Source organism: Pagrus pagrus (genome assembly GCF_965226575.1).
Source record: "Pagrus pagrus genome assembly, chromosome: 17".
Taxonomy (NCBI): Eukaryota; Metazoa; Chordata; class Actinopteri; order Spariformes; family Sparidae; genus Pagrus; species Pagrus pagrus.
Window position 1 is genome coordinate 10671525 of NC_140201.1, and position 16760 is coordinate 10688284.

At 41.4% G+C, this 16760-nt stretch overlaps 2 protein-coding genes across 2 annotated transcripts; one reads left to right on the top strand and one right to left on the bottom strand.

Moving 5' to 3' along the window:
- Positions 1 to 1029: 1029 nt before the first annotated feature.
- Positions 1030 to 11366, top strand: LOC311272249 (IgGFc-binding protein-like). Its single transcript, XM_084378544.1, has 13 exons — positions 1030 to 1035; positions 2025 to 2075; positions 2942 to 4192; positions 5240 to 5586; positions 5680 to 6262; positions 6363 to 6964; positions 7263 to 8105; positions 8182 to 8523; positions 8650 to 9217; positions 9445 to 9644; positions 9897 to 10271; positions 10406 to 10677; positions 10970 to 11366. Exons 2-13 carry the CDS (start codon positions 2033 to 2035, stop codon positions 10977 to 10979), a joined length of 5436 nt encoding a protein of 1811 aa, XP_084234670.1. The 5' UTR covers positions 1030 to 1035; positions 2025 to 2032; the 3' UTR covers positions 10980 to 11366.
- A 682-nt stretch (positions 11367 to 12048) lies between these two features.
- LOC311273234 (IgGFc-binding protein-like) lies at positions 12049 to 15739 on the bottom strand. The gene is made up of 7 exons (XM_084380187.1): positions 15570 to 15739; positions 15117 to 15461; positions 14415 to 14982; positions 14122 to 14321; positions 13215 to 13589; positions 12818 to 13125; positions 12049 to 12332 (listed from the first exon to the last, which is right to left on the bottom strand). The coding sequence occupies exons 1-7, from the start codon at positions 15726 to 15728 to the stop codon at positions 12323 to 12325; spliced, it is 1965 nt and encodes a 654-aa protein (XP_084236313.1). The 5' UTR covers positions 15729 to 15739; the 3' UTR covers positions 12049 to 12322.
- Between the last annotated feature and the right edge of the window lie 1021 nt (positions 15740 to 16760).

The following is a 16760-nucleotide window of genomic DNA, read 5'->3' on the forward strand; positions in this document are numbered from 1 at the left end:
AATTACGGTAGCTAGCTGCACATTTTTGGGAGAAAAAGGGAGAAAACATTAGAAACTACTTTAGCAGGCAGCGCCGTTCTGTAAGTCATTCCCGTAAAATCCAGAAAATAAGATGCAGGGATCTTAAAGCGACATTATTTAGACATTTTGTGCGATTTGGCATGATAAAACCCCCTTTTTGGTGCCCTTCCAGTGCCCTCTCCGAGCGTTGGTGCCCCACAGCATACAGGTGGTGCCCTTTTTATTTTTTTCGCCCATGCACCTCATAAATCCTGAGTCCACCACTGCAGGCAGCACTGTGCTATAAGACACTGCCGTGAAATCCAGCAAGTAAGACGCACTGATCTTAATATGTTTGATATCCTTAGTAACACTCCATAAGGTAAGTTTTTGTTAGAATTGCACACCAGAATCTGTTTGCACCATAGACTCCTGGAAAACTGCATTTCATCCCAAACGTACACCTTTATATTGATGGGTTGACAGTAAAACAAAAAGTCTGAGTCTGAGACTAGATTGAAATTTTACCTTCACCTTTAAATGTTTAATATTCAGATCAAAATATCTGACACCTACGCATTGCACAATAGTGTAAAATCACCTGGTGTTTGCATTTATCAGCCCTAAGATTAACATCTATGATGTAAGTCTATTAGTTTCAGTTAAATCAAACATTTGAATGGTCTGAGTAGGAGGCTCTGCATTGGCTTTACACATTCTCACACATTTAGTTTAGCGATATCATCAGGTAATGCTAATGCTATTATATACTTCCCATCCATTCTCAGATAAGAATTACATTGGCCTCCACATGAGAACCACCTCTTGAGCATAAAAACTCTTTAAATAACCTTTAAACAAGATTTTGACAGGTTGACACGTTGAATTTGCCATGTGATGAGTCAGTTGGTGACTTGGCATCCGTACAAGCAGCGTGACGCCTTCGCCCTGATTGGCTTCCTCTACGTTACCAAGACAAATAAAAGGGCACCAATCCAGATGCCATTTATCCAGATCCACGGTTTTCTGGTTCAGGTAAGGTTCATTTGCACATATTATATCCTAACTATAATGAGAATTGTTCTGATGCCAGTCAAACCTCTAAAAAATCTTTGAATGGTGAATCTGTCTCAGCAGCTTACAGTGAGTTTTAGCAGCTTAAAGGCATTTGTTTGTTTGTTTGTTTATCACAATATTTCTAAATGTTGGTGATGCTCTGATGAAAAATATGTCAGATTTGTTAGTCTATTAGTTGTAGATGAAAGTCTGGAGAGGTCAAACATCCAGCAACACTTGTTGTGTCAAGAAAACTGGTTTTACTGAAAGTGTTGCTGGAGTTTTGACCTCTTCAGACTTGTTACCTTCTCCATGCACCTTGGAAGTGGAAGTTTGCTCCTTTGTCTCCTCCCTTCTACCTGATTTACCAAAATAATTTCAGACATGAGAAAGGGCCAGAAGTGAAACAAAGTACTTTTACTCAAGTACTGTGCTTGAGTACAATTTTGAGGTACTTGTACATTTTCTGCTACCTTGTACTTTCACTCAGATATAATCCAGAGGCAGATGTTGTACTTTTTACTACATTTATTTGCTAACTTTTCAACTTTAGTTTAATAAATCAGAATGTAATCCACAAATAAATTATGATGTGATATTACAGATTAATATACAACTTTAATGATCCCATGAGGAGATTCACATGCTACCAAGCAGAGCAACTACATGTCTATAAAGGGGTTAATGAACCTTCACTGCCTTCATGCCATTCTGCACATTTCTCTTTATTTTTTTTAATACATGACTTGAAACAGAGTATTCCAATTGTCATTGTGATTTCTCTGAAACAAGCTTGCAAGCGTGTCAGTTGATACAGGGAGACATCATTTTATTCATTTTTCCACATACAGATATTTCATGTTTAGACTTTAAAAATTGAGATAAGACATAAAAACTGTACACTTGTCTTGTGTGTCTGTGTGTGTGCCTGTGTCTGTATGCCTAATTTTGTGTTTGCATTATTTTAGGTTTAACAATGAAAGGGCTGGTTTGCTGTTTTGTGGGCTTACTGCTGGGTGGTAAGTCAAAGATGTCAACTTATTACTTCTATCCTCTCTCCTTCAAAACAGCTCACAGCAGTCACTAAATATGCCTTTTTCCTATATTTCAACAATCACCTTAAACTTTAGAAACTGTGTGAAATTTTATTGCATAATGAGGTACTTAGCTTTAGTATTCCCATTTTCTGTTACTTTAAACTTCTACTTCACCACTCTTCAGAGGAAAATATTGAGCTTCTTACTCATACTACATTACTACATTTATGTGATAAATTACTAGATTACAAATACAAAATACCTTCCAATCTGATAAGATAAGGTTAAGATAAGAATTTATTGAAAACTTTATTCGGCCATTCTACATAATGAGTACTTTTACTTTTATTCTAAGTATATTTCTTAGCTTAACAAACAATGAAATGCTTTCTAAAAAATTATTTAGTAACTGTAAAGGTTTATAAACATCAGTTGCAACTTTTTAGTGGCCATTCAAATGATGTTTATACTAGGCAGTATTTAATAACAGCTGCAGCTTCACAATACAGTTTTACTACAGTTGCACTTATTGCATTACTTAAACTGTCAATGGACGAGTTTTCTGTTTCAGTGTATCATTATGAAGTAAATGTTGATTGCACACCGTAATGGAAACATAATGAAACCATTTGTGTTCACATTGGCTCCCCTGCAAACCTCAAAAACACAACTTGGAAACACTAGGGAGAAAGTTGTCTGTTGCCATTTTAAGTAAAATTTTGAATGTTTTTTTTACTTGTAATAATGTGTGTCAATCATAAAAGATCTGAGATTTTAATAGCCAACAGATGGTGTTATACTTTCAGATTTTTCACATCTTACTCTTCACCCTTTTGATTTTTTTCCAGGGCTCGGCTCTGCTCTACCAGCAGGGCGAGAGTTTGTCACATCTTTCATGCAAAACCTTGGGAGTGATGGCGCGGAAACTAGTTTCTTGGTTGAGGTTGCAGCTCTGCCCTCTTCAAAAGGCAGCACCAAGGTCAAGGTGACTGCTATGGGTCAGGTCTATGAGAAGGACATTGCTCCTGGTAACAGTGCATCCTTCAAGCTCCCCGACACCGTAGAGATGAAAGGCAGCATGAAGTCCAGTCAGTCTGTGCTGATCGAGGCTAGCCAAGATGTCACTGTGATGTCCCTAAATTTTAAGAAATACACGGCAGATACCTCTGTAGTTTACCCGGTGAGGGACTGGGGGACTGAGTACATCGTATTCACTCCTACCAGCTCTCAGAGAGACACATATAAAGAATTTTCTATCACCAACCACAAAGAGCCAAACTCTGTTGAGTTTTTCCTGCCGGGCTCCGTCCAATTCCAAGGGAAGTATTACAGGAGAGGAAGCAAGATGACCATAAAGCTAGAGCCGTTTGAGACCGTTCAAATACAGAGTCATGATAACCTGAGGGGTACTAAAGTGAACTCACGCCTCCCTGTCGCTGTTTCCTCGGGACATAGCTGTGTCCAGAAGTACACCACCTGCAACCACGTCTACGAACAACTCCTTCCTGTAAGCAGCTGGGGGAAAGAATTCATCATCGCACCACTGCCTTATCATAAATTATTTTCCTATTTACATGACAGCGTTTACGTCCAAGCATCCCAAACCAGCAAACTTACCGTCACTGTCAATGGAAAGGTCCAGAGTTACCCTATATTTGCAGGACAAACTCTTGAGCTCTACTCTGAGTGGCCACATGCCATGTATTTGAAATCTGACAAGGGTATCCAGGTCCTATTTGAATTCAATGGCGGTCCCAAGTATTCACTAAAGTATTATGATCCCTTCTTGATGACTATACTTCCCACAAGTAGTTTCAGCACTTCCTACTCGTTAGAGGGACAGGGTGATTTCTACAACCATGTCATAGTTGTGGCTCAGAACAAAGACCTGGATGCCATTAAATTTGACCCCAAGCCCCAGTCGACCAACTTTAAATGGCAGAAAGTCGATGGGACTGAGTTCTCCTGGACTGATATCGAATATAGCACTGGTGCGAACAGCTATCAGATCTCTCATCCCAGTTCTCCATTTGGAGTCTACAGTTTTGGTGTTGCTAATGCTAACGGATATGGATCCCCTGCAGCTGCTGACATAGCAGGTAGGTCATAATAAGTCATAATATAATGTGATAAAGTGTAGCGCAGAGTAGTGCACACCGAGCATAGTACACAACATTAAGGACAGCATAACTTATCATTCGGCATAATATAACATGGTACAATATAGCATAGCATAATGCTGCATAACATCTCATAGTAGGTCTATCTGATATCTCTGTGTTGGTGTTGTCCCTGGACTACTATAGTTAATGTCGTTCCAGGACAAGCATTGTAACTGAGTGGGCTACATCTAAGACTCACTTTTTATTTTACACTTATCGTCCATGTCTGTACAGTTTTTCTGTCGCTGTTTGATTAGATTTAGACACTAAATATACTTTATTTAGAAAAACATGGTAAAAATACACCCTGTCGCAATGTTAAAAAATTTGATAGGATAAATTCTCCCTTGTGTGTATTTTTCCCTGTGTTTTTCAGCTGGTTGCTAAACTATGACATCACAAAACTGTGATTGGTCTGTTTCAGTGATAGCTCTGGAGCAACATTTATTATGATAGACTAGAAAGAACGCCAAAAAGGCAATATCAGATTGTGCTATCATAGCATAATACAGTATGCCAAATAATATAGCAGAACAAATGTAGCATAATATGGTGTACAGGTAAGCATAACATAGCACTGCACAGTATAGTAGGCTACAGTGCTCTACATGAACGTACAGCACAGAGCAGAGCACAACAGACTATAGGAAAACAGAGCGTAGCATAGCATGACATATTGCAGAATACATTTCATAATACAGTATATTGTAATATAGTAGCATAGTATAGTCTGGCATGGGATAACATAACATAACATAGTTAAGTATATTATAAAACAACATAGTATAACATATTATAATAGAGTCTAGTGTAGTATAGCACAGTATAGCACGGTGTAGCACAATAGCATATCATATAATGGCATAACATAGCATACCACACTTCAGCACAGTACAGTACAGAATAGTATAGCTTAATAGCAGCTATAGTAATGTTTACATGTAAATGGTTGATTTGTCCTCTCTTTTTCTTACAACGTACCAGAGAAACTTGACTGCACCACCATGAAATGTTCTGAAGATGAAGTGTGCCAGATGAAAGACAACTCCCCAACATGTGTTAAGAAACCGCCAGAAATCAAAGATGGTACCTGCTGGGCAATGGGCGATCCTCACTACCGCACGTTTGATGGCCACTACTACAACTTCATGGGGAGCTGCACCTACACGATGGTCAAGAACTGCCATGTTGATGAAGACCACCCAGCTTTTGAGATCGATGCTAAGAATCAAATCCTCACCGGTTCAAAGGTCACATATGTCGGCAAAGTGATCATTAAGGTGTATGGGTACACTGTGACCATTGTACGATCAGAGTTTGGACTTGTCAGGGTAAGTGAGGTCTTTTAGCAAACTGGATTATTCATTGAATCTGTGAAGTGTTATTTATTCATTAATTCAAAAATATCTGTGAATATGTTTTAGATGAACTACACATTGTGGAATCTCCCCATCAACCTGGGCAATGGCAAGGTGAAGCTATCCCAGAGCGGCCTGTCCGTCATTGTTGAGACTGATTTTGGTCTGACCGTGCAGTATGACTGGAAGGAGTACCTTCTAATCACAGTACCGGGCAGTTTTTCTGGCAAGGTTTGTGGCCTGTGTGGCAACTTCAACAGCAAAAAGGAGGATGACATGGTGACTTCAAATGGCACACTGACCAGCAATGTAGAAACCCTGGGAAAGAGCTGGAGGGTTCCCGATGAGCCAGATGATGCTCAGTGTCGAGACGATTGCCCCGGAGAATGTGAGACCTGTCATAAGGACGGCTTTTTTGGCGGTATGGCTGACAAGCTATTCTGTGGTGGGCTCACCTACATCATGGATGGACCGCTCCATGACTGCAATGCTGTCATCGACCCCAAGGCCTTTCATGACATGTGTTTGTATGATGTGTGCATGGGGGAGGGGATGATGAACTTCCTGTGTGACACCTTGCAGGTGTATGCCGACGCCTGTCAGAGGGCTGGCGTCAAAATACACAACTGGAGGAAATTAGCTCATTGTTGTGAGTAACTTCATAAAAAAGAGAAATCAGCTGTTACTTTTCAAGGTTCACCCTCATTCTGTGTTGGTAACATGTTGTGATTTTGTCTGAAATACTGCAGCTCCACCCAAGTGCCCACAGAACAGCCACTATGAGTTCTGTGGGAATGCCTGCCCCGCTACCTGTGAAAACCCAGATGCTGCAACAAAGTGCAACAAAAGCTGCGTGGAGACCTGCGTCTGCAACAAGGGCTTCCTGCTTAGTGGCACCAAGTGTGTCCCTAAGGACCAGTGCGGCTGCTTCTACAAAGGCCACTACATAGAGTCCGGGGCCTCTTTCTTAACTGATGACCACTGTAGTGAGAAGTGCACATGCAACCAAACTACCAAGAAAGTTGATTGTGAGAAACCAGGTTGTCAGCAGGGGTATGAGTGCAAGGTGGTTGACGGCCTAACGGGATGTCACCGGATCATCTACGCCGAGTGCAGCATGAATGGTGGCCCTCACATGGTGACCTTTGATAGGCATGATTACAACTTCCAGGGCACCTGTGTGTATCAGCTGGCTGGGGTCAGCTCAAAAGATTCTTCCCTGCAAAACTTTAAAGTTCTTGTGCAAAATGATGCTCATGGCAAAAGAGTCGGTTCTGGTCCAAAGCTGGTGGAGGTCAATGTCTATGGAGAGTCCATTGTTGTCACAAGACGGCACAAAGGCTCAGTCCTGGTGAGACACATGTACCAAACAGAGAGCCAAAGTCACACCCCTTCTGGTGCCCCATAGGACCTTATTTTGGAAAAAAAAATGTAGAAGTCAAAGACGAGAGAACGCAAAGTGAACTACATCGTCTCTTTAGCTCCATATTTTTAATTTAAATATATTTTTATTTTAAATCAGGTCTGTTGGTGGTCCATCAGAAGGGATGTGACTTCCCCTCTCAATTTATCACAGCATTATTGATTTTATCATCTTTTTTTGGTGACTGTATATATCCAGTCTGGAATTAAACAATCTTGTTTTGCAGATAAATGGAGAACTTACCCACTTACCTGTCACACTTAAAAGCAACATCACAATCTACAAGGTGAATGACTTTGCTGAAATCAATACTGAATTCGGGCTGCAAGTCTCCTATGACTGGGGTTCTACGGTACGTGTCAGAGTCCCTGATACGTATGCTGATGCTATGTGTGGCCTATGTGGCAATTACAATCACAACCCCAAAGATGACCTGACATTGAAGAATGGCACGGAGGCGTCGTCTGCTGAGGAACTAGGGAAAAGTTGGAGGGTTGCGGAGATCCCAGGTTGTGTCGATGGTTGCAAGAATGAGAGTGTCTGTCCCAACTGTGACATCACCGAGAAAGACAAGTATGAAACCGATAGGTACTGTGGTTTATTACTGAAGTCTACAGGCCCCTTCCGTGAATGCCATGCCAAAATAAGTCCTGATGCCATTTTTAAGAATTGCGTGTATGAAATGTGCCTCTACAACGCCAAGGAAGGGTCCTGGTGCACCCATCTCCGCCGTTACACCCTAGAATGCCAAGAGTTGGGAGTCAATGTGTCCCAGTGGAGGTCAGACAAATTCTGTCCCATATCTGATATGACGCATCGTAACGACACTCACTATGAACACTGTGGCAATGTATGCCATGCAACATGTGACCCAGAGTTTCCTCCCAATGACTGCAAGAGGCCCTGCCAGGAAGCGTGGATTTGCGACCACGGCTACGTACTCAGTAACGACGAGTGTGTGCCTGATGACCAGTGTGGCTGCAAGTACCAAAACAGAAATTATGATAAGGGAGAGAGTTTTCTGTTATCAGACTGCCTTCAGAAATGCACCTGCTATGGCAATGGCAATGTAAGCAACATTTCACGTACTTAACACATTTTACTTTACCTTCTTCTTTGCTCTAAAAATGTCACTGTTTCTTTAGGTGACTTGTGAGGCACACTCATGTGGGCCGTTTGAGAAGTGTGCGCTGGTCAAGGGCGTTCAAGCATGTCAACCACTGGGAAATGCAACCTGCACAATCGCGGGTGATCCACATTACAAAACCTTTGATGGCACCACCTATGACTTCCAAGGCACCTGCACCTACACCGCAGCTAAATTGTGCCATCCTGAAGGCTCACAGCTCAAAAACTTCACTGTGGTAGTAGAGAACGAGCAGTGGTCGTATACCGAGGAACCAAATTTGTCTGTAGCCAAGCTTGTTGCTGTGGAGGTGTATGGCTACACCCTGATCCTCAGAAGGAACCAACGTGGAACAATCATGGTAATTAATATTGGTAATATTGATAACAGAAAATGGGTATTATTACTACTAAAAGAACAGTTAATTCAAACCAAAGAAGTGATCTTGGAGACTAACACTGCTTATATTTTACTTTGTGCTCTACAGGTTAATGGCAAATTGAAAAAAATTCCACTCAACCTCGATGATGGGAAAGTGGAAGTCTTCCTAGACGGCTTCCACTACGCTATCACAACTGACTTTGGCCTGAATGTGACTTATGATTTGGTCTACAGAGTCACAGTCACTGTTCCTGGAAACTACAAAGGCAAAACCTGTGGACTGTGTGGCAATTTTAATGAAAACAAGTCAGACGAGTTCGAGCTACCTGATGGAAAATTGACCAAGGACATCAAGACCTTCGGAGCAGCCTGGAAAGAGCCGGTGCCGGGGGTGGTCTGTGAAGACGGCTGCAGCGGAGACCTCTGCCCCAAATGTGACAGCACGCTGAAGGAAATCTTTGAGAAAGATTGTGGATACCTCAAAAATACTACTGGTGCCTTTGCTGCCTGCCAGAAGCGACTAAGTCCTGAGTCTTACTACAGAGATTGTGTCTATGACATGTGCATGTCCAAGGGAGACCGCAAAGTTCTCTGCCAAAGCATTACAGCGTACGTGACCGACTGTCAGGTCATTGGAGTCACTATTGACAAGTGGAGGACGGCTGAGTTCTGCCGTAAGTGCTTGCTTCGCAGTCTTTGAACTTAGCTCAAATGCTAAATGTTAAATAACTTTAGTTTATTATAAAAAAAAACCCACAAGGCACAACAACTCATATATTTGTCTATAACTATGCCATCTTTTAAAACAGATACAGATTAATTAGGTGGATCTTCATAGTCTAGGAATTTAATGTTAATGCTGGTGTTGCATCAGTTTACCTGAATATGTTTTCCTTTGTAGCTGTTCACTGTTCAGAAAACAGTCACTACCAGATCTGCACTGAAACCTGTAACTCTCCGTGTCCTGGTCTCACTGACATCATTAACTGCCCTGCTACTTGTGCTGAGGGCTGCGCCTGTGATGACGGCTACTACTACAACGGGACTGGCTGTGTTATCCTGGAGGATTGCAGTTGTTTCTACAATGGACAAACCTATAAGGTGAGTGGATCAAACCACCACCAAATGATCTCCCTTGAACCTGTAATGTAATGAAATGTACAGTATTTAATGTTACGACTGAAGCTAATGGACTTAACTCACCCATACCTTCAATATTTGTACAGTTAATATACACATTAAATATGAATGGTATCATAGGTCTTCAGTCTATCAGAATAAAAAATAAAACAAAGACAATTTCTTATACTTTTCTCCCACTAATAAACTTTATTGCTGTACTCCCTGTTTTAGATTGGCGAGTATGTGGAAACTGACTCCTGCCGGGAGCGCTGCAAGTGTACAACATCTGGTCAAGTCCAGTGTGAGGCCTTCTCATGCGGCGCTGCAGATAACTGTGTGCTCAAGAATGGTGTACCCAGCTGCCATCCCAAACAGTGTCAGCTGGAGACCGGAGGCTCCTTCACTCTTTTCAGCGGCACAACCGGCGATGTCGCCGTCATGGGCGCTTATGAAATCATCTCACATTGTGACGACTCAGCTCCTGACTGGTTCAGAGTTGTGGCCAAGCTCCAACAATGCTCTTCAACCGGTGTGAAGACGGTTGTTGCTGTTTATGTCTTCTTTAATGACCTGTTCATCACCGTTACTGACAAACAGGACACCTGGGTGGGTATTTTTAATTGAACATTATGGGAAAAACACTTTTATGCTTTCTTGTTGTGAGTTAGATGAGAAGATTGATACAAATTAGAGGGGTGGTAGCTCTAAAATCTGACAATGATTGTGATTGTTGTTCAAAGGTCAACGGTAAAAAGGTGACTCTCCCCAGCCTGCACGGAAACACTATCTCTGTGAGACGCAACGACGCAACCACAGTTATTGAGCTGACGTCACACTTCCAGCTGTCATACAGCAACACCCAGGAGGTCACTGTGACCGTGAGTGACAGCATGGTAAACAAGTTGTGTGGAGCATGTGGCCCTCTCCTCCCCTCAAGACACATCTTAAGTGTCGAACAAGCAGCGATGCAGGAGTACATGGGCTTATATCCTGCAGATGACTTTCCTTCCTGGTGAGTATAGGATGCTAACTGTTTCCAGCATTATCTCCCTGTGATTTAGTTACCTTGCTCACTTTTTACTGTTACAATTTTATCTTTGAAATAAGATGTTTCTCTGAGATTATCACCATATTGGGGTTTTAATGATGCAGTAAACACTTCGCAATCCATGTAAGGAAGACACGATATGAAATAATTTCTGATGTGTTAAAATATGAGGGTGGATCTACACTTTAAATAACACGTGTGGAAAAAAACTGCAACCAATTTACGACAATTTAATTAATTTGTTCTCTTTCTGCAGTGGGCTGTGAATGAAAGATCAACTTCTCAACTCCCAGAGATCAACGCAACAGTACCATCGTCTGCAGACAAGTCAACAATCAGCAATGAAAGCTTGATTTGAAACATGGTATTATTGTAAACAGAATTGCAAATTAAATTTCAACAGTGAATAAATTTAGCTTCTTGATTAATTCATTAATTCAATTCTTGATTAAGGTTCAGACTGTATGGAAAACAATTGCAGTTTCTATGTAAATGCATTTAATAAACTGAACTATAAACAGATTCTTTGAACTGCAGTCAACAGTTGTTATGTTTTACAATCTACATGAAATGAAGCTCTAATAATACTGTTGTATTTTGCACAGATTGTAATGATCCTCAATCCTGTCTTCATTTGCTGTTGCTGTCATATAGTATACTCCATTTTGTAGACTTATTCTAGCTTTCAAGTCGAGGTTAGGTTTTGTTATCATTTTCCCAGCAACCATTAAATGTATGAAGAAGACATATCTTTGCTCTTTGTCATTTAAATCTTTAAATATTTCCCTCAAGAAAAAAATACTCTAAATCAACTGGGATATCAGTTTTCATTATTTTTAATCAACTACTCTATTATGTTCTGCCAGATTCCATGTAGTACTGGTCAATCTGACAAAGTATTGGGACGATCATATCAAATTGGGACACTATCACTGGGGTTGAAAGAAAAAGTTATTTTCAACTTCAAATCAAATTCTTTCCATGAATGACTATGTCTCCTTTGTCTTTTGGCAAAACATATCATGTTCCTACATCGAGTCAAACTCAGGTTAACCAAAAATATGTCAATCAAGACACTGGCAGGATGTAAGTAAAGTAGTATTTTTGGATGTCTCACAAAATACTTTTCTTTGCCCTATAAAATGTTTTTGTTTTATTGTGGTATAAATGGGAGTGCTACAGTAGCTTCATGCACTGGTTGGATGATGGGAAGACTTGATTGGTATCTGATTATCACACAGTTATACATAACATACAAACACAAAAAAAGTTCAATTAGCACACAATGAAGTACACATCATTTATATTTTTCAGTGGTTTATATGTTGATATTTATTTAGTGTTAGTATAACATCAATACAGTTGAACGCTTTGTCTTTCACATTATACAAAATATATTATACTGGCTTTATTACGGATGTTTGACAAGACAAACATTCAAACATTTACATTAGATTTCTAATTGAACATAGTAAGGAATGAGATTTACATAGATATATGATTCTCTTTCTACACAAGAATACTTTCATTAATCAATAATGCCGTCAGTTTTGTTAGTGCAGAAGGATGTTGATCAATGTCGCTGATAAAAAGCTGGCGCGACAGAAATTCACACACCACTGAAAGAAAAAAACAGAAAAATAATTAGTGAAATATAAGCATATAATAGTATATATACAATATATAGTATGTGTGTAATCTAATAACCTAAAGGTTTGTTTAAATTGGCCTGTACAATGTAAATGTTGATTATAGCTGATAAATTAGATACCATATATAATTTTTTCCATATATAAGTTTTCTATTTATTTTTTAATTTTTTAATTTGTGATAATATCTTCAAATTACCCTGATAGCCTAATAATTTGTTTAAAGAAAATCTAGACAATCACTGTGAAAATTGGTGCAGTCTCTGTCAAGTCAGATCTTTTCTGAAACCAGGAGAAAATATGAAATTTGTAAATCCTTCACCTGTTGCTTTAATGAAGGCATCCAGTCTGGACGTATTCTGTGCTCAGATTTAAGAGCTTTGGTGCAAATATGAGCCCATTTCTGCTCTTTTTGTACTAACATTCATTACTTGGAAGCAATTTATGTGACTTACCATTGGGGGAAATCAGGAGCCCTCCATTTCCCAATGTTCAGTGATGCAAGGGTAGTACTCGGCCCATGAAGAGAGACCAGCAGTCTCTCTCTCAGATCTCGAAGTGTTGTGTCAATAGGCCTGAGCTTCCCGCAAGCTCCACATACCATGTCAGCTACACTGTCACTGACACTCATGACAAGTTCATTAGTTGAACTAAAGGACAACTGAAGGGTGGAGGGGCTGTTAATGCTCACTGTGTTGTCTGAAACAAGCACTTTGACATTATTTTGGGAGAAAGTGGTTTGAGTCATCGCCTTTCCATTTATCTGTGAACACAGAAGTGAACACTTTATATCAATACATTTATTTTTAAGGTTGAATAAGATTAACGTGATACCTTTATCCAGACACTTACCCAGACGTCATGTTTGTCGGTGACTGTGATCATCAAGTCGTTGAAGAACACAAACAAACCCAAAATTGAGTTGACACCAGGAGTGCACATCTCCAACTTCACCACCAGCCTGAACCAGTCTGTTGTCTGAGACTGGTTACAGTTCTGAATAATCTCAAAGACTCCTGGCGTTGTTATGGTGCCATCTTCACCGTTAAATTCAGTGAGAGTCCCATTGGAGTCCAAAAAGCACTGCTGGATGTAGCAGCCCATCACGCCGTTCTTCACCAGGCAGCTCTCGTTGGGGTCACATGTCATGTTCTGCGACAGAACGACTCCAGAGGCCTGACAGGTGGAAATCCTGTGACAGTCATCGGTTATAATGGACTCTCCAACCTGCAGATGACACAAAATACATAGTTGGGTTCATACCAAAAATCCTTCATGTTATTTTTACTGGTTTATAGAGTGTGTTTCTGGATGTTTCATTCAAATTTCAAATCCTGAGATGAACTTGAGCTGAAAAAATACCCCAATAAGACTTTTCAAGACTAATCCTCGTTATGTTGGATCTTTACATTTCTTTAGGTTCAGTTTTCAAATGTATCTTGTGACAATGCTGTGCTTATTATTTAGGCTTAGGTTTAGGTTCAAAAACACTTGGTTATGGTTAGGAAAATGACTTGTTTCAGCTTAAAATACATGTTTTGTTGCCACAAACACGCCCAAACATTGTCACAAGGTTTCCTCAAAAATATCCAGTCATGTCCCCTTACAAATGTTGAAATGCACTCTTTGACTAGGGTCACGGGTTTGACAAACTCTGATGGTAACTAATATGCTATATCAACAGGCTGAATAAAGTCTAAGTTTATTTTTAAAGGAGTCTCAAAACCACAGCTATACTTATCAGATCTTATTTTCTCACCTTGTAAGTTTTGCCATTGTAATAACAGCTGCACTGGTCAAAGGGCACACAGCCAGTTCCATTGTAGTAGTAGCTGTTATCACAGGCACAGCCCTCGACACAAGTCGTGGTGCACGTGACGGTGTTAGGCAGACCAGGACATGAAGAGGTACAAGGCAGCATACAGGTCTCATAATGGCTGCCAGCACTGCATGTAAAAGCTGTACACAAATAACAGGACATGTGAAGGTTTTTTTTAGAGGTAAATGTGGGTATTACAGTGTACAATAAATTATAGAAATGTGAAGACTCACGGCAGAAAGAAGGACTTCTCCAGGTTTGGACCTTTGCACCAAAGTCTTGGCAGTCTAACATATATGCAGCAATACTGTGACACAGCATGTCTTGATCACCTTCAGCCATGCAAATATCGTACACACAATCTCTGAAGTAGGAGCTGGGATCGATGACAGCGTGGCAAGCAGCAAACGGCCCGTTGGGATTGGTGATAACTGCACATTTTGCCTCTAACGCAGCTTTTTCAGAAGTGTCACATTTGGGGCAAAGGTCACCGCTGCATCCGTCCTCACAGACCACTCCGGGCACGGGCACTTTCCACGCCGCTCCAAATGTCTGGAAGTTCTTCGTTACGTTTCCATCTGGCAGCTGGTACTCATCTGCTGCGTCATTGTTGAAATTTCCACACAGGCCGCAGGTTTTGCCCCTGTAGTTTCCGGGGACCGTGACGGTGATGTGGTAGACCAGATCGTATGTGACCCTCAGGCCAAAGTCGGTCATAATGACGTCATTTGTCCCTTCCTGATAAACCTGCACTGCACCGTTGTTGAGGTTTAGTGGAAGGTGATGTAGGACGCCGTTTATCTGCAGAGAATAGTAAAAAAAAGTATTGTCCATCATTTATTCTTATTTGATATGTATTTGCTGTCATTAGGTTAAATTGAATGACAAAATATTGGTAAAATATCAGCTTAATAACGATGATATCAGTGACATACCCAAACCATGTGAACTTCATTCCTGCGAAGAATCAAAATGTTTCCGTAAACTTCTACCGCTACGAGTTTGGCCACTGAGACCTGTGGATTGGCAGACATCCGATACCACGGCTCGTTCTCCACCACCACAGAGAAGGGGGTGAGCCGTGTGCCGCTCAGGTGGCAGCCTTCGGCTACGGTGTAGGTGCAGGTGCCTTGGAAGTCAAAGGTGGCGTTGTCAAAGGTGTTGTAATGTGGATCTCCAGAGATGGAGCAGATGCCTCTTCCCAACGGCTGACATGATCGCACGTAGTTCTTCATCTCACACGTCTCATACGGACCACAAGAGGACCGCTTACACTGCACCTGATATGAAAGGCCAAGGTAAACGAGTAAATTGTGAGGAAATGCACTCCCATTGCTTCAAACATATCTTGGAAAAATCAACAGATACAGGCCCTCACTCGTCCTTACCGTCCCGTTACAGGTGCATTCCTGCTGGCAGAGGGTATCAGGGTAGAAGACCTGTCCATGCTGGTAGTATTTGCCCTCATAAATGCAGCCACACTGGTTGGCAGGCACACACTCATCTCCACTCATAAGGTATCCCTCACCACAGACACATCCTTCCATGCACTGAGCTGCACAGTTTGACAGTGAAGAGTCTGTGGCACATGATCTGACACAGCCGCTGGTACAGAGCTCATACTGGCTGTTTGATGGACACTGGGCATCTAGAAACAAGACAGGATTATGGTTAAATTAATTCACAAGAGTTTGTATCGCTTACTTGATAATAGCAGACGTCCTTACCGCAGAACTGAGCTGACCTCCAGGGGTAAACTGTGGCACCTTTCAGCTGGCAGGCGGCTGTGTAGGCAGTCAAAGTCTTGCACTTCATGTTTGCGCTGCCCTGGTAAAGACAGACGTCATACAGGCAGTCGTTGAGGTAACCTGCGGGGTCGACCTTGGCGTGGCAGTCACGGAAAGGGCCCGCAGGGTCGCTGATGAGCCCACAGTAGCTGCTGCTGTTGTACGTGGCTCTCTGAGTGGCGTTACAGCCGGGGCAGGGGCCGCTGCAGCCGTCTAGGCAGCCGGGGATCGTGGCGACTTTCCAGCTTTGACCGAGCTCCTGAGGAGTGACGGCTTGTTTCCCGTCTCTCATCTGCATGTCGTCTTTGGGGTTGAGGTTGTAATTGCCACAGAGACCCTGCATAGCACCCATGTACGTATTGGGAACGATGAGAAACGCTACGCTGTTCCAGTCGTAGTACAACTTCACTCCAAAGTCAGTCTCGATTACAGCGAACCAGCCGCTTGTGTAAAGATGGAGTGTGTTGTTTTTGAGCATCATAGGGAGGTTGGAGAGCTCACCATTGATCTTTAAAAGATAATAATGAAAAATACGTTATTTATACATTTAGTTATAAATTCATAGATGGATACATAACTAGAGACATGTAGAGCTGCACTGATTAGTCAATATTTTTCATTTCACAAGTTTAACGGCTGGAAGCAAGATGTCCAGGATTGGCTTGGACAAAACACAGCTTTCAATGACATCATATTGGGCTTCAGGGCATTTTCATGGACCTGTTTCATTGTTTTCTGGACCAAACAATCAGTCAGTTAATCGAGAAAAATATTCTGCCCTGTGATCGATTA